This window comes from Euphorbia lathyris, chromosome 10, assembly GCF_963576675.1.
Source record: "Euphorbia lathyris chromosome 10, ddEupLath1.1, whole genome shotgun sequence".
In the NCBI taxonomy this organism is placed as follows: Eukaryota; Viridiplantae; Streptophyta; class Magnoliopsida; order Malpighiales; family Euphorbiaceae; genus Euphorbia; species Euphorbia lathyris.
The window spans coordinates 59,964,117-59,988,502 of record NC_088919.1 but is presented as its reverse complement, the minus strand read 5'-3'; the positions used below and the strand labels follow the sequence as shown (position 1 = coordinate 59,988,502).

Below are 24,386 nucleotides of genomic sequence, written 5' to 3'. Positions count from 1 at the left end.
GCGTCCATTCAAAGGACTTGGATTTTTTGATGGCATTGTAGAAAGGTAGACATCTCCTAGCTGAGCATGATATGAATCGCCCTAATGCCACCAACCGCCCATTTAGTCTCTATACTTCTCTTATGCTCCTCGGCGTTTTCATCTCCATTACTGCTTTAACCTTCTCGGGATTCGCCTCAACTCCCTTGCCGCTAACAATGAAACCCAGGAACTTTCCCGCTCTTGCTCCGAATGTGCATTTCTCTGGATTCAATTTGAGGCCATATTTGATTAGCACTTCCAGGATTTCTTTGATATCCTGCGGGTGGTCTTGCATTTTCTTGCTTTTGATGATCATGTCATCAACGTAGATCGAGAAGTTCTCACCGGATTTGTCTGAAAATATCTTGTTCATCATCCTCTGGTATGTTGCTCCCGCGTTTTTCAATCCAAAGGGCATCACCTTGAAGCAATAAGTCGCCTGGTGAGTTATGAACGATGTTTTGATTTCATCCGCCTTCTCCATGGGTATCTGATGGTAACTGGACTTCACGTCGGTGAATGATAAAGCTTCATATCCTGCAGTTCCATCTACCAATATATCAATGTTAGGAAGCGGATACATATCCTTCGGACATGCCTTGTTCAGATCTTTGAAGTCGACGCACATTCTGTACGTTCCATTTGGCTTTTTGACTAGCACCACATTGGCTAACCACTCCGGATAGGTGACTTCTCAAATTGCATCTGACTTCAGCAAATCCGCCACTGCTTTTTCAATCGCCTTTTGCCGCTCAGGAGCATGTCCTCTCTTTTTCTGTCGCACTAGGGTTGCACCTTTGTCTACATTCAAACGATGGGTTGCTACGTCTGGACTTATTCCTTTCAGTATTTCATTTGGGGCGGCAAATGCCGACTCACATTGGACCAGCACCTCGGCAATGGCTTTCTTCGTTTCTTCGGGGAGGCCCGTCGCTATTCGCACATTTTTGTCGCTTGAGATGGCGAATAGTTCCGTTTCTCCCAATGCTTCCGCTGGCAACTTCTCTTCGACTTTATCCTCTTCGTCTGGCTTTGGTTCGAGTGACAATGTATAGGCCTATTGAGATACAAGTTGATCACCTTCAACTATGACTCGCCCTTGGTGTGTTGGCAAATGTAATGTTAAATGTTTCATTGAGATGAGCGACTCCGTTTTCGACAAGAATGGGCGTCCCAGAATTATGTTGTAGGCCAATGGGAGATCAACAATTGCGAATTCTAAATCACCTCGCCATTTTAGGTTTTTATCGCCCATTTCTGCCTCCAACACCACCTGTCCACTTGTTTGAGAGGATTGACCCCCAAAACCAGTTACATCCATGAAGGTGTGTTCCACTCGCTCGTCATTAATTCCCAACTTGTTGAATGCAGTCCGAGTAATAACATTACAAGAACTGCCAGTATCAATAAGGACCCGCTTGACATCCCATCCTTCTACAGCCATTGTAATCACCAAAGCATTCGCATGCGGCTCCGTGATTCGCGCGAATGAGTAATTGAGGACATCCCCCCTATGAGTGTTGCTTTTTCGCTGTTCACGGCGAGCTCTTTTTGTTGGAGGCTCATAGATCCCGCCGGCTATCATGTTTATCACTCCTTTTTTCTACTTCTTTTCGGGCCTTGCCTCTTCTTCATGTGGTAACGTTGCTTTCTCATCACTAGTCTCCTTTCGTACAAATTGATTCAGCTTGCCCCTTTCGATCAGCCTTTCAATCTCCTTCTTCAATTCATAGCAATCGTTCGTGTCGTGGCCGTTCAATCTGTGGAACCTGCAATATTTGTTAGGATGTCGCCCCAAACTGGTTCGACCTTTTACCTCGGGGAACCGCACATCCTTCTTCAGGGGGCTCTTTTCGATCCAAAGTAACACCTCCTGGCGAGTCGTGTTTAATGGTGTCTGATATCCGCCACTTTGAAAGGGGCGATCGCCTCTTCGAACAAAATTACTTTTGGACTGGGTCTGGCGCCGATTGTCCGAAGTGGATCTAGCGGCATCTCTTTCTCGCCGGGTTTGAGCCCTATGTTCCCTGTTGACATCATCCACTTCCATGAATTCCTTTGCTATTTTCATGAGTTCGGCCACTGTGCGCGGCTTGTTGCGGATGATTTCCTCCCGCATACTCCAATCTGTGGTTCCATCTGCCATGATGTTGCGGATGCTCACGATATCCGGGTTTTGCAATCGCACCAGAATATCGTTGAATGCGACAACAAATTCCCTTAGAGAATTATAGTTCCTCTGTTTGATCTCCTTCGGCTGCCTATCCGTCACATCCGCTGCTTTACAGCCCATAAATTTCGCACAGAAATCCCGACTATATTGATGCCAATTGTGAATAGATTCTGCGGGTAAAGATCGAAACCAATCAGATGCGGCTCCGCCCAAAGTTGTCGAGAATAACCTGCAAATGATGCTTTCACTCGCTCCTGCAACATCCATTAGTTCTCTGTAGTTCCTGACATGAGCCTCAGGATCAGAATTTGGATCCCCATAGTATTTAGGTATTGCGAGCGCTTTGATTCTGTGATCTGGAATGAATTCCCGCAACGAAGGGGCAAAAGGTGAATCGCTCTGGACCTCTGCTCTCGGCCTAGGCGAGTACCCCATTCGCTCCATCATGCTCCGTAATTGATCTTCTAAGTCAATATCGGGTACTCGCCGGACTTCTTCCATCCGCTGCTGGTGAATTCTGGGTGGCATCCACCCGCCCATCGGTGTTGAGACGTGTGCCTGCTGGGGGACTAACCGTTGTCCCGTTATAGGATCAAAGTTCCATGTGTGCTCTCGCCCAGGAGTCATCAACTCCGAATGTCTATGAGGAAAAGGTTCCACTTGCTGTAGCGGAAGAGTGCCTTGCACTCCTGGCAACGGTTGGGATGGCTGCCAGGTCGGATGTATCGTCGTAATGAGATCTGGGTGCGAGTAGTTGCTCGGGTGGCTGTGTGGGTTTGTGCGACTACTTTGGCCCACTTGATTTGGCGCCTGAGATGGCTGCGGGAGGGCCGATATGACAGGGATAGTCGGTGATTGTGTTGAGATAACCACAGGTTCTTGAGGAGCAGCCGCCACAGCGGTATTGTGTTCGGCGAGGGCAGTTAGTAAATTAATCATTCGATCTCCAGCCGCCTGGCTCATGTTCGAAGCCAAGACTTGTCCTGCCATCTGCACGAAATCACTATTGGACATTTCCATCTCAGTTTGCACTTGGACTTCCAATAAGGGACTCAATTGTCCCGAAGGACCCGATGAGCTAGGCACCATAGGCTGTGTACTTGCAGGTTGCGAATTCGCAATCCGTGGTCCCCTGGAGTTCATACTGGTTGATCTAGTGGTAACGCCGGTCGTTCGTGATGGTTCTGACATGTTCTTCGCGTACCTTTAACCAAATGTTGGTAAAAAAGGTCCACGTTCACCGCACCAATGATAACTTGCCGGATCCGATTTGATATTCCCTACCGGAGTTACCTGCAAAATAGAACCGGAGACAGGATCTCCGGGAAAACTCTCCGACGATCAAGTCAGTTTTTGTAAGAGGGTTGGTAATTTGACAATAATATTGTAGGGCAAAAAATGTGAATGTACCTTTTTCCCTTGTTCTTAAGGCCTTTTATAGATGTTTTTTAGGTAACCGCCGAGGGCGGTTACTCCTTAGTGGGCCACATTCTGAGGGCGGTTCCCCCTTTTTAGGCCATGTCCCTTTCGTGGCTTTCATGGCAACGAACGTGGTTCTGAGTGGGAGTCTTGATGCTCCGTTTAGGAATTCGGGGCGGTTACTCGCTTCACCCGTTTCCGCTTATTCGGGTCCCATTCGGGGCGGTTACTCGCTGCGCCCGCTTCCTTTATTCGGGTCCCATCCGATCTTAGACCATGGGTCTAAGTACGGGCTGGGCCTGCGAAATGAATATGACCCGGTTTAGCCTCGCGGGTCATCAAAGTTTTAGGTCAAATATCCAATTTATCAAATATTTAATCAAAATTTAATCAAATCGCCAATTTAGCACCGAAATCTTTAAATTTTTTGGGAATAGGGGGCTAGAACTACCCCTAATCATGAGGGTTTTGGTGGCCGGACCTCGTATATGCCCCTGAATTCCACACTAATTATAGTTACATATTATTATAACATTCCACATCTTTACTAATGTAAAATTTTAATAATAAAACAAATTTGGTCAACACCAAAATACATGTATATTAAAATCTAGGGTTAATATATATATGCTCTTGTATTTGTCAGTTTTATCATATCTATCCATATATCAAATAAACAGTTAAATATGCTCCCATAATTATGCTCTTGTATTTGTCAGTTTTATCATATCTATCCATATATCAAATAAACAGTTAAATATGCTCCCATAATTGTTAATAATAGACAAGTATACCATTATTTGAATGGTAGGTAAGCTGATTTGACATAATTCTATTACTCTGGTTGTCACACCACTAAGAGTACAGTTGTTTGTTGTTAACAATTATGAAGACATATTTGACGATTTATTTTGATATAGATGAGATGATAGGTGAGGTGAAATTGATGCGGAGGTATTTTTGGTGTCATTTGAAAAATATAAAAATATATTTAACTATTTATTTGATATATGAGCATATGTGATAACACGAACAAACAAACGGTATATATGTATTAACCCTAAAATCTATACACCAAAATATTAGAATCGGAACTAATATTAGAATAGATAAATACATTTTAAAGATTTCAAATTTTCGAATTGAACTGAGCACCCGTACTTTTTTTTATCAAAAAAAGCAATTAAACCAAAAGCTAAAGTTGATAGTTAAGGTCCAACAATATCTTTTATAATAATCTTTGACACCTCTACATGCAAATGTCCTCTGAGCTTGAACCATTAATGGAGTTGTCAGGATTTGAACCTGATAGGGGCGTTTCGTCCCTATCTTTTAGCGTGATTTACGGTTTAGTTTTGGATGAAATAAATAAATTTAATTGCAAAAATAGAGTGTTTTAAATAAAATAACGAAATAAAAATAAATTCCGTACTTTCGGATAATTTTCCTTATTTTTGATTAATTTAGGAAATAAAACGTCAAGCTAACTCGGCTCTCGAGAATTGTATTTCAGGTACGAGCAAGAAGTGAAAATCTACCAAAATACGCGGGGCGTGGAAAACTGAGTCAGAAATAATTGCCTTATCCACAAGTACCACGTGGGATCTACTCAGCAATACGCGGGACGTATCAACAACCACGCGAGGCGTGGAACATGTGTCAGAAAAGATAAGCCTAATCCTGAAAGTCAGACTACATGGTCTCCTTGAGTCAACTACCCTACGCGGGACGTACCACCTTACACGCGGGGCGTGTAAGGAAGTTCTTCAATCCAAAAAGCTCAGAGACTCATTTATGCGGGGCGTGCCTTAGCTACGCGGTGCGTAAATGACCCAATTCAAGCAATAAAATCTCAGAAACTCAAACACGCGAGGCACATCCCAGTCTACGCGAGGCGTGATTGAGACAACAAGATCTGGAATTGGTCCACATGCAGGAGATTTCTGACGGAATGGGCAATTACGTGGGGCGTACTCCACCATACGCGAGGCGTGTCATGGGAAATCTGCAGAAAATCATGTTCCTCCATGCTTGTATCTTATGAAATTACAACTTTACCCTAGCTTGATGTGTATAAATAAGAGTGACTAGCACTCATTTAGAGATCTCTTTTATCTCTCTTTTACCAAACCTTAGACTTTGTATACACCATTGTTATATTCTTTGAGATTTTAGTTTACATAGCAACTCTCTTCCACTTTGAGAGCTTGTTCGTTGATTCCGGCATTCCATCGAAGTTCCGTTCCATCTCCGTTCACCAAGCTCGAATGCTCCACCTCCAAGTCCTAAGAGACGGCCTTGAGTCCGGTTAGCTAGTTCCGAGGGTGGATTCTTCCCTTTTCACTTGCTAATTAGCTTGTACTCTTCCTATGTACTAGGCTTGGTTGTATTTCACATTTACATTCTCCATATTTATAATTTATGATTCATAATCCCTTTCTCTATATTTGTGTTTGATGTTTACTACTTGTTTTGATACTCGTAATTGATTATTGTATAGAAGAACGTGATTTCCGATGCCATTCGGGCTGTCTTTAGAGATTCATATAGGTGTTGCCTTACCGGAAGTGACGCTTCGGAAACCGTAGGAATTGACAAACCACGAAACTTACGGGTCCTCATTTCTAGTTCCAAGCATTAGACACGCCTTGACTAGGAACCACGTAGTCTAAGTATTTCACGGGCCAGTCACACTACACGTAGTCGTCATTGCAAGAGTAAAACATTAACCGTTTATATATTGAGAGTCATTGTTTATCATATTTATAACTTATCGCTTTCCATATCATTCCGTGGAGCCTTGCTATATAAATTTGTCTCACCCGTAGTTAGGAGTAGTTTGTAGTTGTTCCCCGAACCAACTCAAAGTATTCACCGCTTAGATAACATACAAAACCGAGTCGTTTAATACTTGCAGTTATAAATCCCGCGGATTCGATACCCGGTCTTAACCAGATTATTACTTGATACGACGGGGTACACTTGCCCCTAAGTCGTAGCGTCTAGTAGAGATAAAGTAATTAGGAAGATCACATCCATAGCCATAACGCACTTATTGTAATATATATTTCGTCGTAGAAACTCTACCTAGGCGCCGCACGCATCAAGTTTTTGGCGCCGTTGCCGGGGATTTATAATATCTTGCAATATTAGACAAAAACGTTTTATTGTTAGTCTAAGCATTATTTTTGTATAAATTGTTTATATATACCTTTTTCTTTGTATATACTTTTTACTAACAACATTTTTTCTTGTTTATATTTTATTTCATTTATTTTATGCACACCCGATCTCGGAGTGATACTCTTGTTCCTATTGATCTCGGAATTTAACGTACTCTTTGTAGGATTCGGAGAGAGAAAATGGCAAACCCCAATGCCGAAGTCAACCAGCCCGAAGGGAACCAAAGGCTGCACGTGAACAACATCCGCGAGGGCAACGACACGCGTTCAATGATGGAGATCCTTGCTCCGCATCGTCCCCAGAATCGTAACGGGATTGTCGCCCCCATAATCTCGGCCAACACATACGAGATAAAGACCGGCATGATCCATCTGATATAATAATGCGGTCAATTCGGAGGGGAACTCTATGAGAACCCTAACGAACATCTCGATAAATTTCTTATGTGTGCCGACACTTCTCGGCAAAATGGTGTTCCCGTTGAGGCTGTAAGACTAAAGTTGTTTCCCTTTTCTTTGACAGGACAAGCGTTGGAGTGGCTACACTCGTTGGAGGCGGGATCAATCACGTCATGGGAGGAGCTCGAGAAGGAGTTCCTTTCCTACTATTTTCCACCGTCCAAAACGGTCAAGTTGAGGACTGATATCACGTCCTTTAGGCAGCTGGAATGCGAGGCCCTTCATGCAGCTTGGGCTAGGTTCCGGAAGTTGCTCCGAAACTTCCCCCACCATGACATCCCAAAGCACGACTTGGTAAGTACTTTTTACCACGGTTTAACCCCCACTAATCGTGCGACTGTTGATTCCGCTGCAGGTGGGGATTTGTTTCGGAAGTCAGCAAGTGAGGCCTACGAGCTCATTCACGAGCTCGCGAGAAAAAGCATACAGTGGCAAGAAGATCGGCTTGCCGGACCTTCGCGACATCAAACGTTCGCCGTGGAGAAAGAGGCTCCGAAAAGTTCCATGGCGGAAATGAATAAAAAACTTGACGCTTTAATAGCCCAGTTGAGCCTCAACAAAAGTGCACAGGTCCTGATGTGCAATCACTGTGGTGGAGACCATGACGGACTTAATTGCCAAGCCGGTAGTCCGTTCGCCGATGATACCGAAAATGTAAGTTACATAGAAGGCAATCAAAGGTACAATCCTAACCCGAACTCCTATTCACACCACCACAATAATAATAACTGCGGATGGAGGCCTCGATACCAACACCCGAACTTGTCATATGGCAATAATAATAATGTGTTGAGGCCCCCATCCGACTTTGATCAAGAATATCGGGAAAACGGGCTAGGGCAATCACAAACCATGCCCGGTAATCGGAACACTCCACCCCCCGATAATGTGCATGGCCAGTCTGTAACGTCCTTGTTAAAGGATATCTTAACTCGTTTGGCCGATATTGAGGTGTTTTGCAGGGACCTTAGCCGCCAAGTAGCCCACTTGAATCGTCAGCAATAGGAGAGGCCACTAGGAACCCTCCCGGCAAACACCGAACAAAACCCGCGGGACAAAAATAGAGAGTCCGGATAGGCGATAACGCTCCTAAATAGTAGAAGTTTGGACCCATCAAGTTCCAACTCGGACAACCTGCAGTAACCCGCCGCATGAGAAAGTCGAGCTACTTCGACTCTAAACGTAGCATCGGTTTGAATTTCTCAAACCCTGTATTTATATGTATCATAACCGTTTTTCAACTTATTTTTATTTGTTCTCCCTTTTATGTTATTTTTAGTTTTCTCTCTTTTATGTTATTTGTTTTCTATTTTTATTTTTACTTTTATTTTTATTTTTATTTTTATTCTTTTTTTTTTTCATAAATCAAAAGAAAAACAAATCCCACTTTTAATCCAAAGAAAATAAGCCACGCGGGGCGTACACACCTATACGTCCCGCGTATCTGCGTCTCTGACTCCTTTGCTCGCAATAGAAGGCATGTTACGCGAGGCGTTTACCCTTCCATGCCCCGCGTAATGTTCGATAATTAGTTACCGCAAAATAAAAGCCACGTGGAAGGACACGCGGGACGTGCCCTAGGGCACGCCTCGCGTATCCTCGGGGAGTTGTGAATTACAACTCCCCATGGCAGCCTTTCCCTCTCCCACCTTTCCCATCACTCTCTCCTCTTCCCCAAAAATCTTTCCCACTTCTCCACTCCACCTCCTCTCTCCTCCAATCACCATTCACCTTTTCAAATTCAAAACTTCCCTCTTTATTATTTTTGTAACCACCCTATTAATTGTTAATTAAAATAATAAAAACATTAAATAAGCAATTAAAACCCATAAAAAATTCAAAAAACTCCTTAAAACCGAAAAACTGTTCATTCCACGTGGGGCGTACCTCCATTTACGCCTCGCGTCCTCGCCCCTCTTCCTTCAAATTAGGGTCAGGAGGTGCAATACACGAGGCATGCTCTCCCGCGCGCCCCGTGTACCGTACCATTTTGCGTGTCAAATAATGGGCATGAGGTGGGATACGCGTGGTGTGGCCCCTTCACGCCTCGCGTACCCCCTAGGAATCCGAGTTTTACTTGGATTCCTCACTCCTCCCCTATAAATAGTTCCCCTTTTTTCCCCTTCTTCCTCCTCACAACTCATTCTCACTTCCCACACTCTTCCTACACAACTCTCAATCACCCACTCACACCATGGTAAGGCGAAAACAGACTGCCGACATGCGCCCCCCATGGTCCACTCGGGCCCGTACCTCCCGCACCCAAAATCAACAACAACCACCACCACCCGAACGGGAGGAAACACCACCAATCACCCGATAATACCGGGCTCCTTTCCATCTTCTCACCGAGGAGGAAGCCCAAAACTACCAAACACTATCCACCGCCCAGGTGATGGAGCTTCCATACATTGAACGTAGCGTTCTCGATCGCTACAACATTGGAGGTGCCTTCGAGGACCGCCTCCGTGCTCTAAATTGGCTCGATCACTATCGGGCATGCAACCACGTCTACTCTTCATTGGTCATGGAATTCTACACCTCCCTAGAATCCAACAATGTTCCGGGAGCCGCCCTCTTCAACTTCCGCCTTCACAACCAACCTTTCACCATTGACACCCAATGGCTCCGCAATCATTTCACCAAACAAGCGGAGGCGGGCATTGCACATTGGCCCGATGGTGTCTCCCTTTGTGATTTTTGGACCTCCATCACCGGGTCCGATGATTACGATATCTCCAACCTTCGCCCGACATGCATCTGAGATCCAATCCTCCAACTTCTCCACCGCTTCATCTCTTTCTACTTCTCGGGGAAATCCGAGTCCACCAAGGTCAATAAGCACGAGCTTTTGGCCCTTTATTGTTATGCCAACGGCCTCACCTACAACCTCTCCTACCTCGTGGCCGTCCAACTCCACCACATGCCCACCCGAAAACGTGGGAGAATCGGGTTGGGCTATCTCATCACCATCTTCGCCACCTCCGCTCTTGGTGAAGCCGCCCTTGATCGCCTTCCAAGTCTTGAGCCTCAGCCCTTGGAGAAAAAATGCCTTCAAATCTCTCAAGCGCCCTACCTCCGGCCTGGGTGAAACTTCGGGGGCGGCCCACTCAAACGAGGAGGAGGGCTCGGACTCGAACATGGGCCTCAATTTCAGTCCACCACCCCTCCATGACTTCAACTCCCTCTATGCCCGGTTGGATATTTTGGAGGACAACCAATGCCGAGATCGGGCCCACTTCGACTCCCGCTTCGATGCCATCGATGCTCGCCTCGACGCTTCCGAGGTTCAAAGGCGTGAGGATCGGGCCCATCTCGATCCTCGCCTCGATGCCCTCACCAACTCCTTCGCCTCCTACTTCAACATCCACGGAAATCCTCCTCCGCCTCAACCATAGTTTTGATTTTCTTTTTTTATGTTTTCCTTTGTTTTGTATTTTCTTTTTTTTCGTGTTTATTTTAATTCGTTTCGTTTTAGGTGTGTCCTTTGTTATTTTTGTTATCTCCTTCTGTTTTTTATTGTACTTTCTTTTCTATTTTAATATATTTATGATTTCCGTTTACGTTTCGTTTGTTTATTTCTGCGCCATTAATAACCTTCACGCAGGGCGTACTCCCTTTTACGCCCCGCGTGATCGCCATTTTCTTTGTATAATTGGCCCAGAAACTTAAACACACAGGGCGCCCCTCGCTGTGCGCCCTGCATATTTGAGTCTCTGGCAAAAAATGGCTAAAAATGCACCTCCTACGCGGGGCGCCCCCCTGGGCACGCCTCGCGTAGGACCTGGCCTTCAAGGGTCCTATTTTTAATTTAAATTCCATCTTTATTTTTGTTTTTGTTTTTCTTTTCTTTTGTGACGTCCTTGGAATAGACGTCATTTTAATAACGCTGAGGGTCGTGCAACCCCGCACTTACCGTTTATTTTGCACTAACAAAAATAAAAATAAAAAAAATTAAATAAACAACAAAATAATTACACTAATTTATTGATTCTTTAATTTTTCCGACACACTACCTCCCTCGAAAATTAATTAAAGTTCTGTTGTTTGTCCTTAGATGTAGAGACATTAATACAAAGGATCGGTTTTAGTAAGAAATTTTAGTCTTAATTCTGAAACTCTAGAATTTATGCAAATCCTAGGTTCGTACTAAACAAAAGCATTGAGTCCTAACCCAAAGGTTATCTCTATAATAAAATTTAAAAAGGCAATAAAAACGGGATAGTTGAAAATTTAACGAGGACTTGAATGTACACAATTTAACCCGGAATTTTGTGAGATATTTTTGAGCCTAAAAGAGTTTCTACGAGAACTCTATTTCTTTCACAACTTTTTAAGAGCTTTGACTTCACTCGACTCATAGAGTTTGCACCTAATACCGGGTTAAGTACACTTATTTTGGTTAAAATGGCAATAGATGATAAAACGAACCCACTTAGTCTAATTCTTTTCTTAAATTATTTTTCTCGTTTTCATCAACCTCTAGGAAACTCCCTCAAGCCTATTAACCAACTTTTTTGTTAAATACCCCTTTTTTACAATTAACCATTTTTTCCTCTTGTTTAAACACCAACAAAATCAAATCGTACCCGAAATAAGCCAAGGCCTTGATAAGTAAGCACCATAAGCTTTCGAAATCGTTTTTGTGCCGCTCTCAAAACAAAAAGAAAAAGAAAAACACAATAAAGAGCAAAAGGCATTCTCAAACTCCACCCGAGCAATTTCGAGTTATATTTTTACAAACTTACCAAGGCCAAAATAAAAACACGGTGCGATCATCAAAATGGTGTTTAAACTCGAGTTTAAAAATTAACCACTAAAAAGCCACCCGCATTACAACCCCCCTCCGGGTTCATTTTTTATATTGTCTAAACCATAACATAGGAGGAAAAACCCGGATGAAAATGCAAACTCAAAGTGACTTCGACTAAGTGCAAAGAAGAGTGCAAAAACACCGACCCACCAAAATTTGAGCGTAAGAGTGAAATCCCTTGGTGAGTTACTATCGGGTTCTCAAAAGATAATTGACCCCCGTTAATATTGCCTATTAAATTTGATCATGGAGGTTTCAAGCAAGTTTTGGTCACTCATTTGTTTGCGTAGGTACCTACCGAAAACTTTGTATAAAACTTTAGCTTCGGAATCACGCACTTGGTAAAACCAACCGACGGTTTGTTTCTTAATAATCTCAATCCATTGTCTTTCGATTTCTTTTACTTAAGGACAAGTAAAACTTTAAAGTCCGAGGAGGTTTGATAGGGGCGTTTCGTCCCTATCTTTTAGCGTGATTTACGGTTTAATTTTGGATGAAATAAATAAGTTTAATTGCAAAAATAGAGTGTTTTAAATAAAATAACGAAATAAAAATAATTTCCGTACTTTCGGATAATTTTCCTTATTTTTGATTAATTTAGGAAATAAAACGTCAAGCTAACTCGGCTCTCGAGAATTGTATTTCAGGTACGAGCAAGAAGTGAAAATCTACCAAAATACGTGGGGCGTATCACTCCTCACGCGGGGCATGGAACACTGAGTCAGAAATAATTGCCTTATCCACAGGTACCACGTGGGATCTACTCAGCAATACGCGGGGCGTATCAACAACCACGCGAGGCGTGGAACATGTGTCAGAAAATATAAGCCTAATCCTGAAAGTCAGACTGCATGGTCTCCCTGAGTCAACTACCCTACGCGGGACGTACCACCTTACACGTGGGGCGTGTAAGGAAGTTCTTCAATCCAAAAAGCTCAGAGACTCATTTACGCGGGGCGTGCCTCAGCTACGCGGTGCATAAATGACCCAATTCAAGCAATAAAATCTCAGAAACTCAAACACGCGAGGCGCATCCCAGTCTACGCGAGGCGTGATTGAGACAACAAGATCTGGAATTGGTCCACATGTAGGAGATTTCTGACGGAATGGGCAATTACGCGGGGCGTACTCCACCATACGCGAGGCGTGTCATGGGAAGTCTGCAGAAAATCATGTTCCTCCATGCTTGTATCTTATGAAATTACAACTTTACCCTAGCTTGATGTGTATAAATAAGAGTGACTAGCACTCATTTAGAGATCTCTTTTATCTCTCTTTTACCAAACCTTAGACTTTGTATACACCATTGTTATATTCTTTGAGATTTTAGTTTACATAGCAATTCTCTTCCACCTTGAGAGCTTGTTCGTTGATTCCGGCATTCCATCGAAGTTCTGTTCCATCTCCGTTCACCAAGCTCGAAAGCTCCACCTCCAAGTTCCGAGGGTGGATTCTTCCCTTTTCACTTGCTAATTAGCTTGTACTCTTCCTATGTACTAGGCTTGGCTGTATTTCACATTTACATTCTCCATATTTATAATTTATGATTCATAATCCCTTTCTCTATATTTGTGTTTGATGTTTACTACTTGTTTTGATACTCGTAATTGATTATTGTGTAGAAGAACGCGATTTCCGACGCCATTCGGGCTATCTTTAAGGATTCATATAGGTGTTGCCTCACCGAAAGTGACGCTCCGAAAACCGTAGGAATTGACAAACCACAGAACTTATGGGCCCTAATTTCTGGTCCCAAGCATTAGACACGCCTTGACTAGGAACCACGTAGTCTAAGTACTTCACGTGTCGGTCACACTACACGTAGTCGTCATTGCAAGAGTAAAACATTAACCGTTTATATATTGAGAGTCATTGTTTATCATATTTATAACTTATCGCTTTCCATATCATTCCGTGGAGTCTTGCTATATAAATTTGTCTCACCCGTAGTTAGGAGTAGTTTGTAGTTGTTCCCCGAACCAACTCAAAGTATTCACCGCTTAGATAACATACAAAACGAGTCGTTTAATACTTGCAGTTATAAATCCCGCGGATTCGATACCCGGTCTTAACCGGATTATTACTTGATACGACGGGGTACACTTGCCCCTAAGTCGTAGCGTCTAGTAGAGATAAAGTAATTAGGAAGATCACATCCATAGCCATAACGCACTTATTGTAATATATATTTCGTCGTAAAAACTCTACCTAGGCGCCGCACGCTTCAAAACCCTCGACCACTTTGTCTGAGGCTCTTAATTGTGTTGAAATTTAATCAATAAACGAGGTTGTCAGAATTAATTTAAACCTTCGACCACTTAGTCTAAGAGGCTCTATAGATTCGAATCCTGACAACCTCGTTTATTGATTAAATTTCGACACATGCTAAGATAAGTTTGTGTTGTAAACGCTTTAAACTTAAAAGGTGTCCGCACAGAAATAATAATAAAAACTATTCTTAAATTTTAACTATTGGTTTCAACTTTTAGTTGAACCGATTTCTGGACACTTCTAACACTAACTAATGTAAACTCCTTTTTCTTCCTCGCTACAAGAAATTAGACATATTATGACGTTTTCTTTAACTTCGGATTACATCTCGTCACTAATAACTAGTTAATAGTGACGAAAAATTATAAGTCGTCATAAGTACATTTTTGTCCTTTATAAATGTCAATTTTTATACAATGAAACTTACAAAATTAAACAATCATCTCATAACAACCATAATAACTATTGAATATGACATTCCATCAAGAAGAAAACAAATATTTATTTTCACATAATTCTAATATCATACTCATATTTCGTGACCACAAAAAAAATACATATTATTTTAATTTTCTGTCGAATCAAGAGTGGTTATCATATAATTATTAATGTATTTTTTTTAATTATTCCAACTGAAAATAATTAAAGTTAGTCATTATCTTGTTTTTCATATCTTAGATACAACTATCATTAATTGTATGATTTTATAATTTGTGACACATATTGTATAAATAAATAAATAAATAAAGAATGTGATTTGTGTCAGTCAGTCATCTAATCCAAATGTATATGAAAAGTTAGTTGGAGTTGCCTGTCTGTCTATCTACCAACTTCTTATAATTATTAATGAAAAAAAAATTGCACAAAAAAGAAACAAACTTTGAAATAACGGCAAAAAAGTATTGAGGTTTTCGTAGTTTTTTTTAAGTAGGGAAAGTAAACACAAAATAAACACCATAATAAATTAACTTGAGATTAGTTTAGGAAAGCTAATCCTCACAATATCTAAGCTAACTCTCACAATATCTTTAGAAAGCAAAGATAACAGAAAATCAGGAGGAGAAGAGAAAATAGAGATGCTCAAAGTCGTCTCATGGCCCTCAGCAGCAAGCCGATCTGCCACCCGATTCTGTTCCCTGAAAACATGGCAAAAGTTGATAGAATCGAAAGAGGAGCAAATACTTCTAATTGTTTTAACTAAATTCTAGCTCTCTAAACACACAACCTTTTTATCAAAAATCATCTTGATTGTTTCGAGATTGTCTGACTCCACTAGCAGCCTCCTAATCCCCAGATCCTCTGCCACCCTAAGCCCAGAAAAGATACCCCAGAGCGCAGCAATAATAGCGGAGCCCAAACCCAGATTCTGAGCAAAACCTGACAACCAAACACCTCATGCATCTCTCAATACACCGCCGACAGCAATTCTTCAGTTCTCTTTACGCGACCCATCGGTGTAAAGATGACGGAAGAATTGCTGCCAGCGGTGTATTGATATTCAGTGATATTTTATTTCTACTTTTTGAAACTATTTTTGCTTTTTAATTTTAAATAGGAAATAATAAAAATGTAAAATTTTAAAATTTTAAAATAACTACTTTTATCAGAAAAACAACCAACATCAATAATAAATATGAACTGGTAAATTAAATAAATCCTAAATATTTAATATTTTTTATATTTGATTTATCTGTTAATATATTAAAAAAATCTTACTTTAAATTATCAAAAATATAATTTTATATAAAAATATAAGGCAAAAAACATCATGTGGTCTCTGATCTTTCATTTTTTGATTCAAATCATTGATCTTTTATTTCGATACATTAAGCTTCTGGTCATTTATTTTTTGTCTCATTAAGTCCTTGATGACCAAAAAAGTTATTTCGAACATAAAATTCGATTAACAGACTGTTATTCATTGCATTTACATTCAAAATTTGTATTTTTTCATTGTTTAAAAACAGTTTTGGATGTGTAATGCAGCTGTAGAAAAACTGTAAAAACCTTAATTCAAACTGTAAAAAATATTTTTTTTTAATAATTTCAAATACAGATGAAGTTAATAACGTATTTTTAACAGAATTAGATGTTCATAACTTGCTAATTTGGTCATAAAGGGCTTAATGCGACCAAAAATAAACGATCAGGGGCTTAATATATCCAAATAAAAGATCAAAAACTTAATGAACCAAAAAATAAAAGATCAGAAACATAATGATGCTTTTTGCCAAAATATAATTTAGAAGTAGAAAATTTATCTTAAACATAAAATTTAGTTAATAGTTTGCTATTTACTTTATTTATATTCAAAATTATAGTAAATAGTTCGTAAGTAGTTTTTTTTTATATATATTTGATTTATTTATGAACATATTATAAAAAAAATTATCTGAAATTATAAAAAAATATAGGCTCTGTTTAGCAATTAGTTGTTAGTTGATAGCTGATTACATTAGTTGTTATCTGATTACCTTTTTGGTTAGCGAATTTGATTAGTGGATTGTGAGAACTTGTTTGGTAAAACTTAACTGATGGCTAAAAGTTGTTTGTGTAAAATAACAAATAAGTACATGATAAAACATTTATTTGGGATTAAAAAATATTAATTAAGGGTATAAATATCCATAAAAAGAGATGGAGCAATGAGCTTTTTCAAAATTAGTTTTAGACTTAATAAGCTCTTTCAAACATCTCTTCATCAAACACTAATATTAGAAATTTGATTAGTCAAAATCTCTAAAGTGTCTCAAATCTCTAATTTTACTCCAAAAAGCTTTATACCAAACAGGTTATTATTCCCTAAAATAGGTAAAATCCAATAGGACTTTTTTTTAAAGGAAATAAGTACGACTCTTTTTTCTTGTGTGGATTTAGTTTGAGGAGGCCTTCCCACCGGATCAGGGTTCTTGTGTTTTTTTTTATTATTTTTTTTTTGTGGTTGCTATATATTTTGTCGAATCTTTTTATCCGTTTGAATTATATATGTTCTCTATTATTTATACATTTTTCGAATTTAGTAAAAGCAGAAACAAGTTATCTTATCTGTGAATCAATAGATCTACGTGGTTGCAATAAAAGAAATGACTCAAATTCGAATGTTTGGAAAGACTTAAATGATGAAGATTGGATTGAAGTTGCTTTTCTACGAATTTTGATTTATGAGAAATATATGTTTCATTGTTTTTTTTGTGTTTTTTATACATTTTTATAAGGTTTTTTTTTGCTCTTCATAATCGTTTCCATCCTTTTATGGATATTGTATTGATTTTAGCTTATACATGTATTAGGTTATATGTCTAACTATTTTTTTTGCGGTACATATAAGCATTTTCATAAAAAAAAAATTAAAATAACCAGAGTTAAATGTACTGAGAAATAAAATTAGTGACTAAATTTATAAAAAATAGAAATTACAGAGGGTTCAGAATGCATTTTGCCAATAATAATTGGTATGATTTTACTGTTGTAAAAATTCAAAAAACGTGAATGGGAATTAAATTTGAAATTACAGAAAGGACATTGTTTAATGTTTGTTTATCCTGTGGGGTTCATTTATATTATTTATATATATTTGTTTTTAACATGACTCGGTCAGAATCAGGTTTCAGAAAAAAAATCCAAAAACATTTCAGAAATAAAGTTGAAACTTGAAACACACCCTTATCGTTTTACCACTTGCATAGGCAAGTGCTATATTTAATAATTATATTTTCAATACTTATTTTTTTATTTAAAATATTTTTTTATAGTTTATCCGATTTTTCGGTTCGAGAGTGGTCAGACACTTTTTAAGTGGATCTTTTATGTACGTTAGGATTCGAACTCGAGATCTAATTTAAACAACTTGAGATAGTTAACCACTCAAACCAATCTTAAATGGTTATTTAAAAATAATTAGTTATTAATACTCCTAAACTTTGCACGATAAGAACCATCCGTATACAACAAAGTCCAACGTTTGTTAGCCACTCTAGCTTTTTTAAGTTCCTTTCTAATATTTTTCATTTTCGTCGCATGTCCAACCCTGAGGATGTTTATCAATTCGTGAATGGAGCTGATGTTGTAGATGAGTTGTTTAGTAGTCTTATTCACAAACTTCATATTTTCTAGATCCAGTAAACCCAATAGGCCTCTATATATAGGTCGAAACTTCGGGGTAACAACAAGAGTTCGATTGGATATCATTGACGTGTACAAAAGTTACAGATCTCTACAATGGGTTTCTCCGATCCAGGGTCATCACACTACTTTGATATCTAATAATTTGAAGTGAGCTTTTCGGGGTCCTTCTAATGCATGAGATAAGACGGAAAAAATCAAGTTGGGCTCGAGGACCGATGACTCCACTCTGATGCTTAAATCAGCAAAACTAAAGGAGGAGAACGACATTGAAAAGTGCAAGGAGATGTTACTTTTTATTGTATCGTGTACCTTTTTATTTATAAGATGGTATGACTATGTGCTCTAAATGATCTAGATTTCACCTGACAACTGCTTAATGGAGGAGCTTATTGTCTATCTGAAATGATTGCGCCGACTGTAATTGTTCTTCTCAAATCAAGGTGCAAGATCACAGTTGAATGTGTGACCCCGAAGTCTTTCTTGACTAATTCATGCAGTGTTGGTGATTACCATTTTGGGAGAGATTATCTTATTAGGCCATATGTAATGAGATCATCCGACTTCAACAAGCATTATCGCATAACCAATTTCTTTTATGGGCTATCGTTTCGACATCTTCAATATCATAGTTATGATAGAGCAATAGTAGATAATACCTAAAACTATTTTTAGCACAACGACGGGAAATGCACTCCACAAAGAATCAACTTTATAGTCTTTTTCTCGAGGAATGATTTCATGAATTTTCAATGCGTCATATTTATGTGATGATAGACAAAACTATTTGGTTTTTTTAATGAAGAAAAAAAATATGACAACACCATTATAGAAGACATACCACAACCACCAAGCATGTAGTTTTAATAAAGGTTTAATATCATCTCAGCCCCCTCAAGTTGTCTCAATACTGCAATTAACTCCCCAAACTTAGACTTGTGGCAACTAACCCCCCAACTTGCTTATTTAGAACAAATAACCCCTCAAGTTGCTCAATTGGAACAAATAACTTCTCAAGTTGCTTATTTCGAACAAATAAGCCATAAACCCAAAAAACATTCAAGATAATATTACATTAGAATTAAAAGTTTTCCAAAATATCGGTTGCTACATCTAACTAATCTACTGATGCATTAATTAAAGGGCAAACCCGAAATCACAAATATTAACCTATTTGAGGGCCTATTTGTTTTAAATAAGTAAGTTAGGGGGTTAGTTATCACAAGTCTAAGTTTGGGGAGTCAGTTGCAGTATTGGGACAACTTGAAGGGGCTGGAAAGGCATTAAGCCTTTAATAAACCATGAAAAGATTAATTACAAATATAGCCCAACTAAGAGGGGTCATTTACATATATCTAACCCACTTTGCTTCCATTTTACCAAATTAGACCATTTCATCCACTTTGGACAAAATTACCCTTAGTTCTATTGATCAATGGATCGATTTCTGATATCAATCGTTAGCGATTTTTGAAGTATTATGTTCAATTTCTCATAGAAATGATATGTTTTTAGCTTATACGTCCGCTTTTATCGCTGGTCTTGCCTCTTTCTTTATCTATAATAAGGAGATGAAGCGGAAGAAGATGAAGAAGAAGAAGATGATGAAGCGGAAGAAGAAGAAGCAGGAGTAGATCCATCGATCAATAGAACTAAGGGTAATTTTGTCCAAAATGGATGAAATAGTCTAATTTGGTAAGATGGAAGCAAAGTGGATTAGATATGTAAATGACCCTTCTTAATTGGGCTAGATTTGTAATTAGCCCAAAAAAATCATTTTTGAAAGGGTAAATAATTTATTAGTCCCATAGTTTTTACCTAACACACTGTTTAGTCCCCCTATTTTGAAAAACACATTTTAAGGTCCCTATCTTTTGCCAATATTAACCTTGTGGTCTTTTTATCTATTTTTTTTTATTTTTAACCGAACATATCTTAGTTTTTAAGACAACCACAATATAATACAAGTTGACCATGTTACTCTGTTATTTTATATCTATCTGTTTATGCTAAAATATAACGATTACAAGTCTAAAAAAACTAGATAAATGGACCAAAGAGTTAATATTGGCAAAAGCTAGGGATCTTATAATGTGTTTTTCAAAATAGAGGGACTAAACAATATGTTAAATAAAAAATAAGGGACTAATAAATTATTTACCTTTTTGAAATAACAATAAATGAAATTTAGAAGGCAAAACAGTTACTACTAGGTTAATAATTAATTATACTAAATATTTTTCTTATGGGGTAAGGGAATAATAATGTTATAATTTTGTTCATAAAGAATAGAGAGAGAGAGAGAGAGAGAGCTGGCTTTAGTACTTTTCCCAACTTTTTCCAAAGCCACCCACCCTTGTTTATAAGCACTCTTCTCTTTTCTCTCTCACACAACACAAAAAAAAGAAAGCAAGAGAGAAACAAAAAAAAAAAAGCCAAACCCTCATCATATCCAACAAAAAGACACACAAATTCAATTTCAAGGAGTAAGAACAAGGGTTTCTTCTGGCGAAGCTTGGGTCTTTGTTGATGATTCAAACAATGGAACAACCACCACCACAGCAACCGAATCAACAATTGGTTGTTCAAAACTCTGGCAGTCTTAGCTTTAGCAGTCAAATGTCTAAAGAAGATGAAGAGATGTCTAGATCTGCGCTCTCTAATTTTAAAGCTAAGGAAGAAGAAATTGAAAGGAAAAAGATGGAGGTTAGAGAGAAAGTTCAAGCTCATATGGGTCGTGTTGAGCAAGAGACTAAACGTTTGGCCCTGATTCGTGAGGTATTTTGTTTTTTTTTTATCTCATCTTTCGTTAGGGTTTCTGGTTTAGGGGAATTTTGAGATTTTTGTTTTTAATTTGGGCTCTGCAAGTAGAGACTGGTGAAACTCACGATCTGAACACAACCAAGTCGTGGTTCAATTTTGAAAATAAAAGAAAAAGAGCTAGATAGTTTTGAATTTTGATTTTTCCTCACAAATGAAACACAGTTTCTCTGAAATTTGTCAGTTAAATTTTGGGTTTCACGGCTATTTTGTTTTTCTTCTTCTGGTGTTTGATGTTTTGGGTTTAAACCTCAAACCTCAGATGCAATTGAGTTGATTTTGAGATTATAAACATGTAATATGGGCTTAATAGATAAGGGGATCTTGTACTTTTCCAGATTATCCGATTTATCTCCTAAACTTTGGAGATGTCTGGTTAGCCTCTGAACTTGCTTAAAAGAGATTTTGACAAGCATCACTGTAAGCAAGTTTAGGGGCTAAGATATCATTGTAACCATTCAAGGGGTCAAAAGTTCATTGTAAGCAAGTTCAGAGAGAGGTATCTGCAAAGTTTAGGGGAGTAATTAGATAATCTGGACAAATACAAGAGCTCCTGGTGTCTTAAGGCTATATATTATGTGATGTTGAGTTTCAATTGTAGAAATCTTAAGCAGTTACTGCTCTGGTTGAGTGTTAATCTCTGACACGATTTACATAAACAATCCGCTTGAGATGATTATCATTTTTGTGTGTTTTATATCTTATATAATCATATTACACCAATTTTTACACTCCCGAGTTCTGGTTTTCATATGATTTAGGAGCTTGAAGCAATGGCAGACCCCATGAGGAAAGATGTTGCAGTGGTGAGAAAGAAGATAGATAGTGTGAACAAAGAATTGAGGCCACTAGGATGTGCTGTGCAGAAGAAGGTAAAAGAACCCCTCAAAAAAGGCCAAATTATGATCCCATAAAATTTGTCCTAACATACAGATATTGTTAGGCTTAAATTATACATGTCTTTGTTCTTTAGTATGCCATATGGGGGAAAAGGACCACTAATTTTTGGAATTATGCATTTCTCACAGGAGAAAGAATACAAGGACGCTCTCACTGCTTATGATGAGAAGAACAAGGAAAAAGTACAGCTCATTACCAAATTGATGGAGGTAATTTCTCGTTTCTTCTTCTCAAATAAAATTAACAGCATAATCTTTAGAAAATGTTTGTGGTTGTATGGTACCTTCTAATTCGATTAGCTATGGCAACAGAAGTGTGAGCATGTTCACACATTTGGTGTTTCCAAGTTTTAACTTTTTAGTGCAAATTGTTAGGTTTCAAGCTATGGCAACAAAAGTGTGAGAATGTTCACACATTTGGTGTTGCCAAGTTTTAACCTTCATTTTTAGTGCAAATTTTTAGGTTTCGATTAGATAGTTTTGTTTGGATCCGGGGAGCTTTTCCGATTAAGGAGAAACTCTTAACCTGTGAAGGAATACACTTATAGGCCTGATACGGTATCCAACCCAAAACCTTAAGGTGGTGGGTTAATGGGTCCTTACGCTTGAGCGGAAATTCTGAATACTACAGGATTTCCAAGAGTTAATCATTAACTCTACAATGCTCGCATCTAGATAAGAACATCTAGGCAACAATTTAGACTTATCTATGAGTCACTGTGTAACTTTTTTTTTTTTTTTGCATCACGTGTTGTGTCATACTCACCCCAAGTCGAACCATCGGCTTTGATACCACCTGTTTGGATCCGGGAAGCTTTTGCCGTTGGTGAGAAGCTTTGAGCCTTGTAAGGAGTACACTCAAGCCCGATGAATAGAGTGTGTGTGTGCAATGTGCTCTACTGCATAGGGCTCAAAATTGGGAAGGCCTCAAATTTTGTCGGCTGTATTAGTCCAGACACATGGTCCGTTTTTTACGTTTTTTTTTCTTGCTTCTCTCTAGTCTCCTATTACTGCTTCTCTCTCTCTCTAAGAAAATATCTCTAAAATCGCGCTACCTATAAATGAGAAATGAGAAATCCCACTTTCGGGGCCTATTTTTGAAATATAATTGTTAAATAAAAGTATTAAAGTTGTGCATGTTTTTTAAAATACTAAGGGCCAATTTGTATATTTAGTACCGGGTCTCAAAAATGTTTAAGACGAGCATGAATACACTTATGGGATTGATACGGTAGTGGATTAATGAGTCTTTCCCAATTATATACCCTTCGCTAATCTCATATTCTTCCAATGTGGTTCCAATATTACCAACTCATACTTGTATCCCAATTTCACTTACACAAACCATTCAAACTGCAACTAGCTAACCCGAGGCTTGTATTCAGCCTATATCTAAGGCTAAAACATTCTAAGTCTATTATACGGGCGAATGTTACATAGATGACGAGATTGACTAAAGGATATTAAGATAGTCTGCATTATAAAACCACTGGTTTTGTAGTTGAATTATGGAATAACATAGTTTGCGGTTGTTTCTTGTGAATTTTTTCGTGCAGCTGGTAGGGGAAAGCGAGAGGTTGAGGATGAAGAAACTAGACGAGCTAAGCAAGCACGTAGATTCGCTACAATGATTATATATAGCCTAGTGCTGATAAGTGATGACTGATTTAGGTTGTGTGATGTATTTAAGGTAACTTTTTTTCTTTTCTTGTTATATATCTATATATGGGTGCTTCTGGGTTTTATTTGTATTCTATCCCTTGTTTGTTTCTGTTAGCAATTTGATGGAGTTTTAAGCTGATTTAGGAGGGAAAATTTACCCCATAAACAAACAGGTTTGTAACTAAATGTATCTTTGACTACTCTGCTTTTCTTTTTCCATTTCCACTTGTGTTTAAACTTGTTAGTTTTACTCTTTTTAGCCTTTGTTAATTTGATGAACAAGTGTGAATTTCAATTTTCTAAAGGCCATTCATTTATTCTTTTTCTTGTTTTGTTCTTTAATTGGTTGCTTGAAATGGAGATTTTGACTCCAAGTTTCAGTCTCGAAGTCGACGATAATTGACAAATTAGCCCTTTTGTACGTATCGAAATTGATTGTATTTAGGCCCATTTGTTAAATATTGCTAATTTTAGGACTGAGATGATACCTAAACTTCGATTTGACCCTTAATTATAGTTTTTTATTCTGTTCATAGTAATTTTGT

The 24,386-nt window shown here is 38.7% G+C and overlaps 1 protein-coding gene across 1 annotated transcript; it reads left to right on the top strand.

Moving 5' to 3' along the window:
* Nucleotides 1-20,781: 20,781 nt before the first annotated feature.
* LOC136209600 (uncharacterized) lies at nt 20,782-24,091 on the top strand. The gene is made up of 4 exons (XM_066001116.1): nt 20,782-21,238; nt 22,042-22,152; nt 22,309-22,389; nt 23,736-24,091. The coding sequence occupies exons 1-4, from the start codon at nt 20,990-20,992 to the stop codon at nt 23,808-23,810; spliced, it is 516 nt and encodes a 171-aa protein (XP_065857188.1). The 5' UTR covers nt 20,782-20,989; the 3' UTR covers nt 23,811-24,091.
* The last annotated feature ends 295 nt before the right edge of the window (nt 24,092-24,386 follow it).

Coding starts and splice junctions, on each gene's coding strand:
- LOC136209600 (XM_066001116.1), top strand. CDS start 20,990: ATGATTCAAACAATGGAACAACCACCACCACAGCAACCGAATCAACAA. Junction 21,239..22,041: donor GTTTGGCCCTGATTCGTGAG/GTATTTTGTTTT, acceptor CATATGATTTAG/GAGCTTGAAGCAATGGCAGA. Junction 22,390..23,735: donor TCATTACCAAATTGATGGAG/GTAATTTCTCGT, acceptor TTTTTCGTGCAG/CTGGTAGGGGAAAGCGAGAG.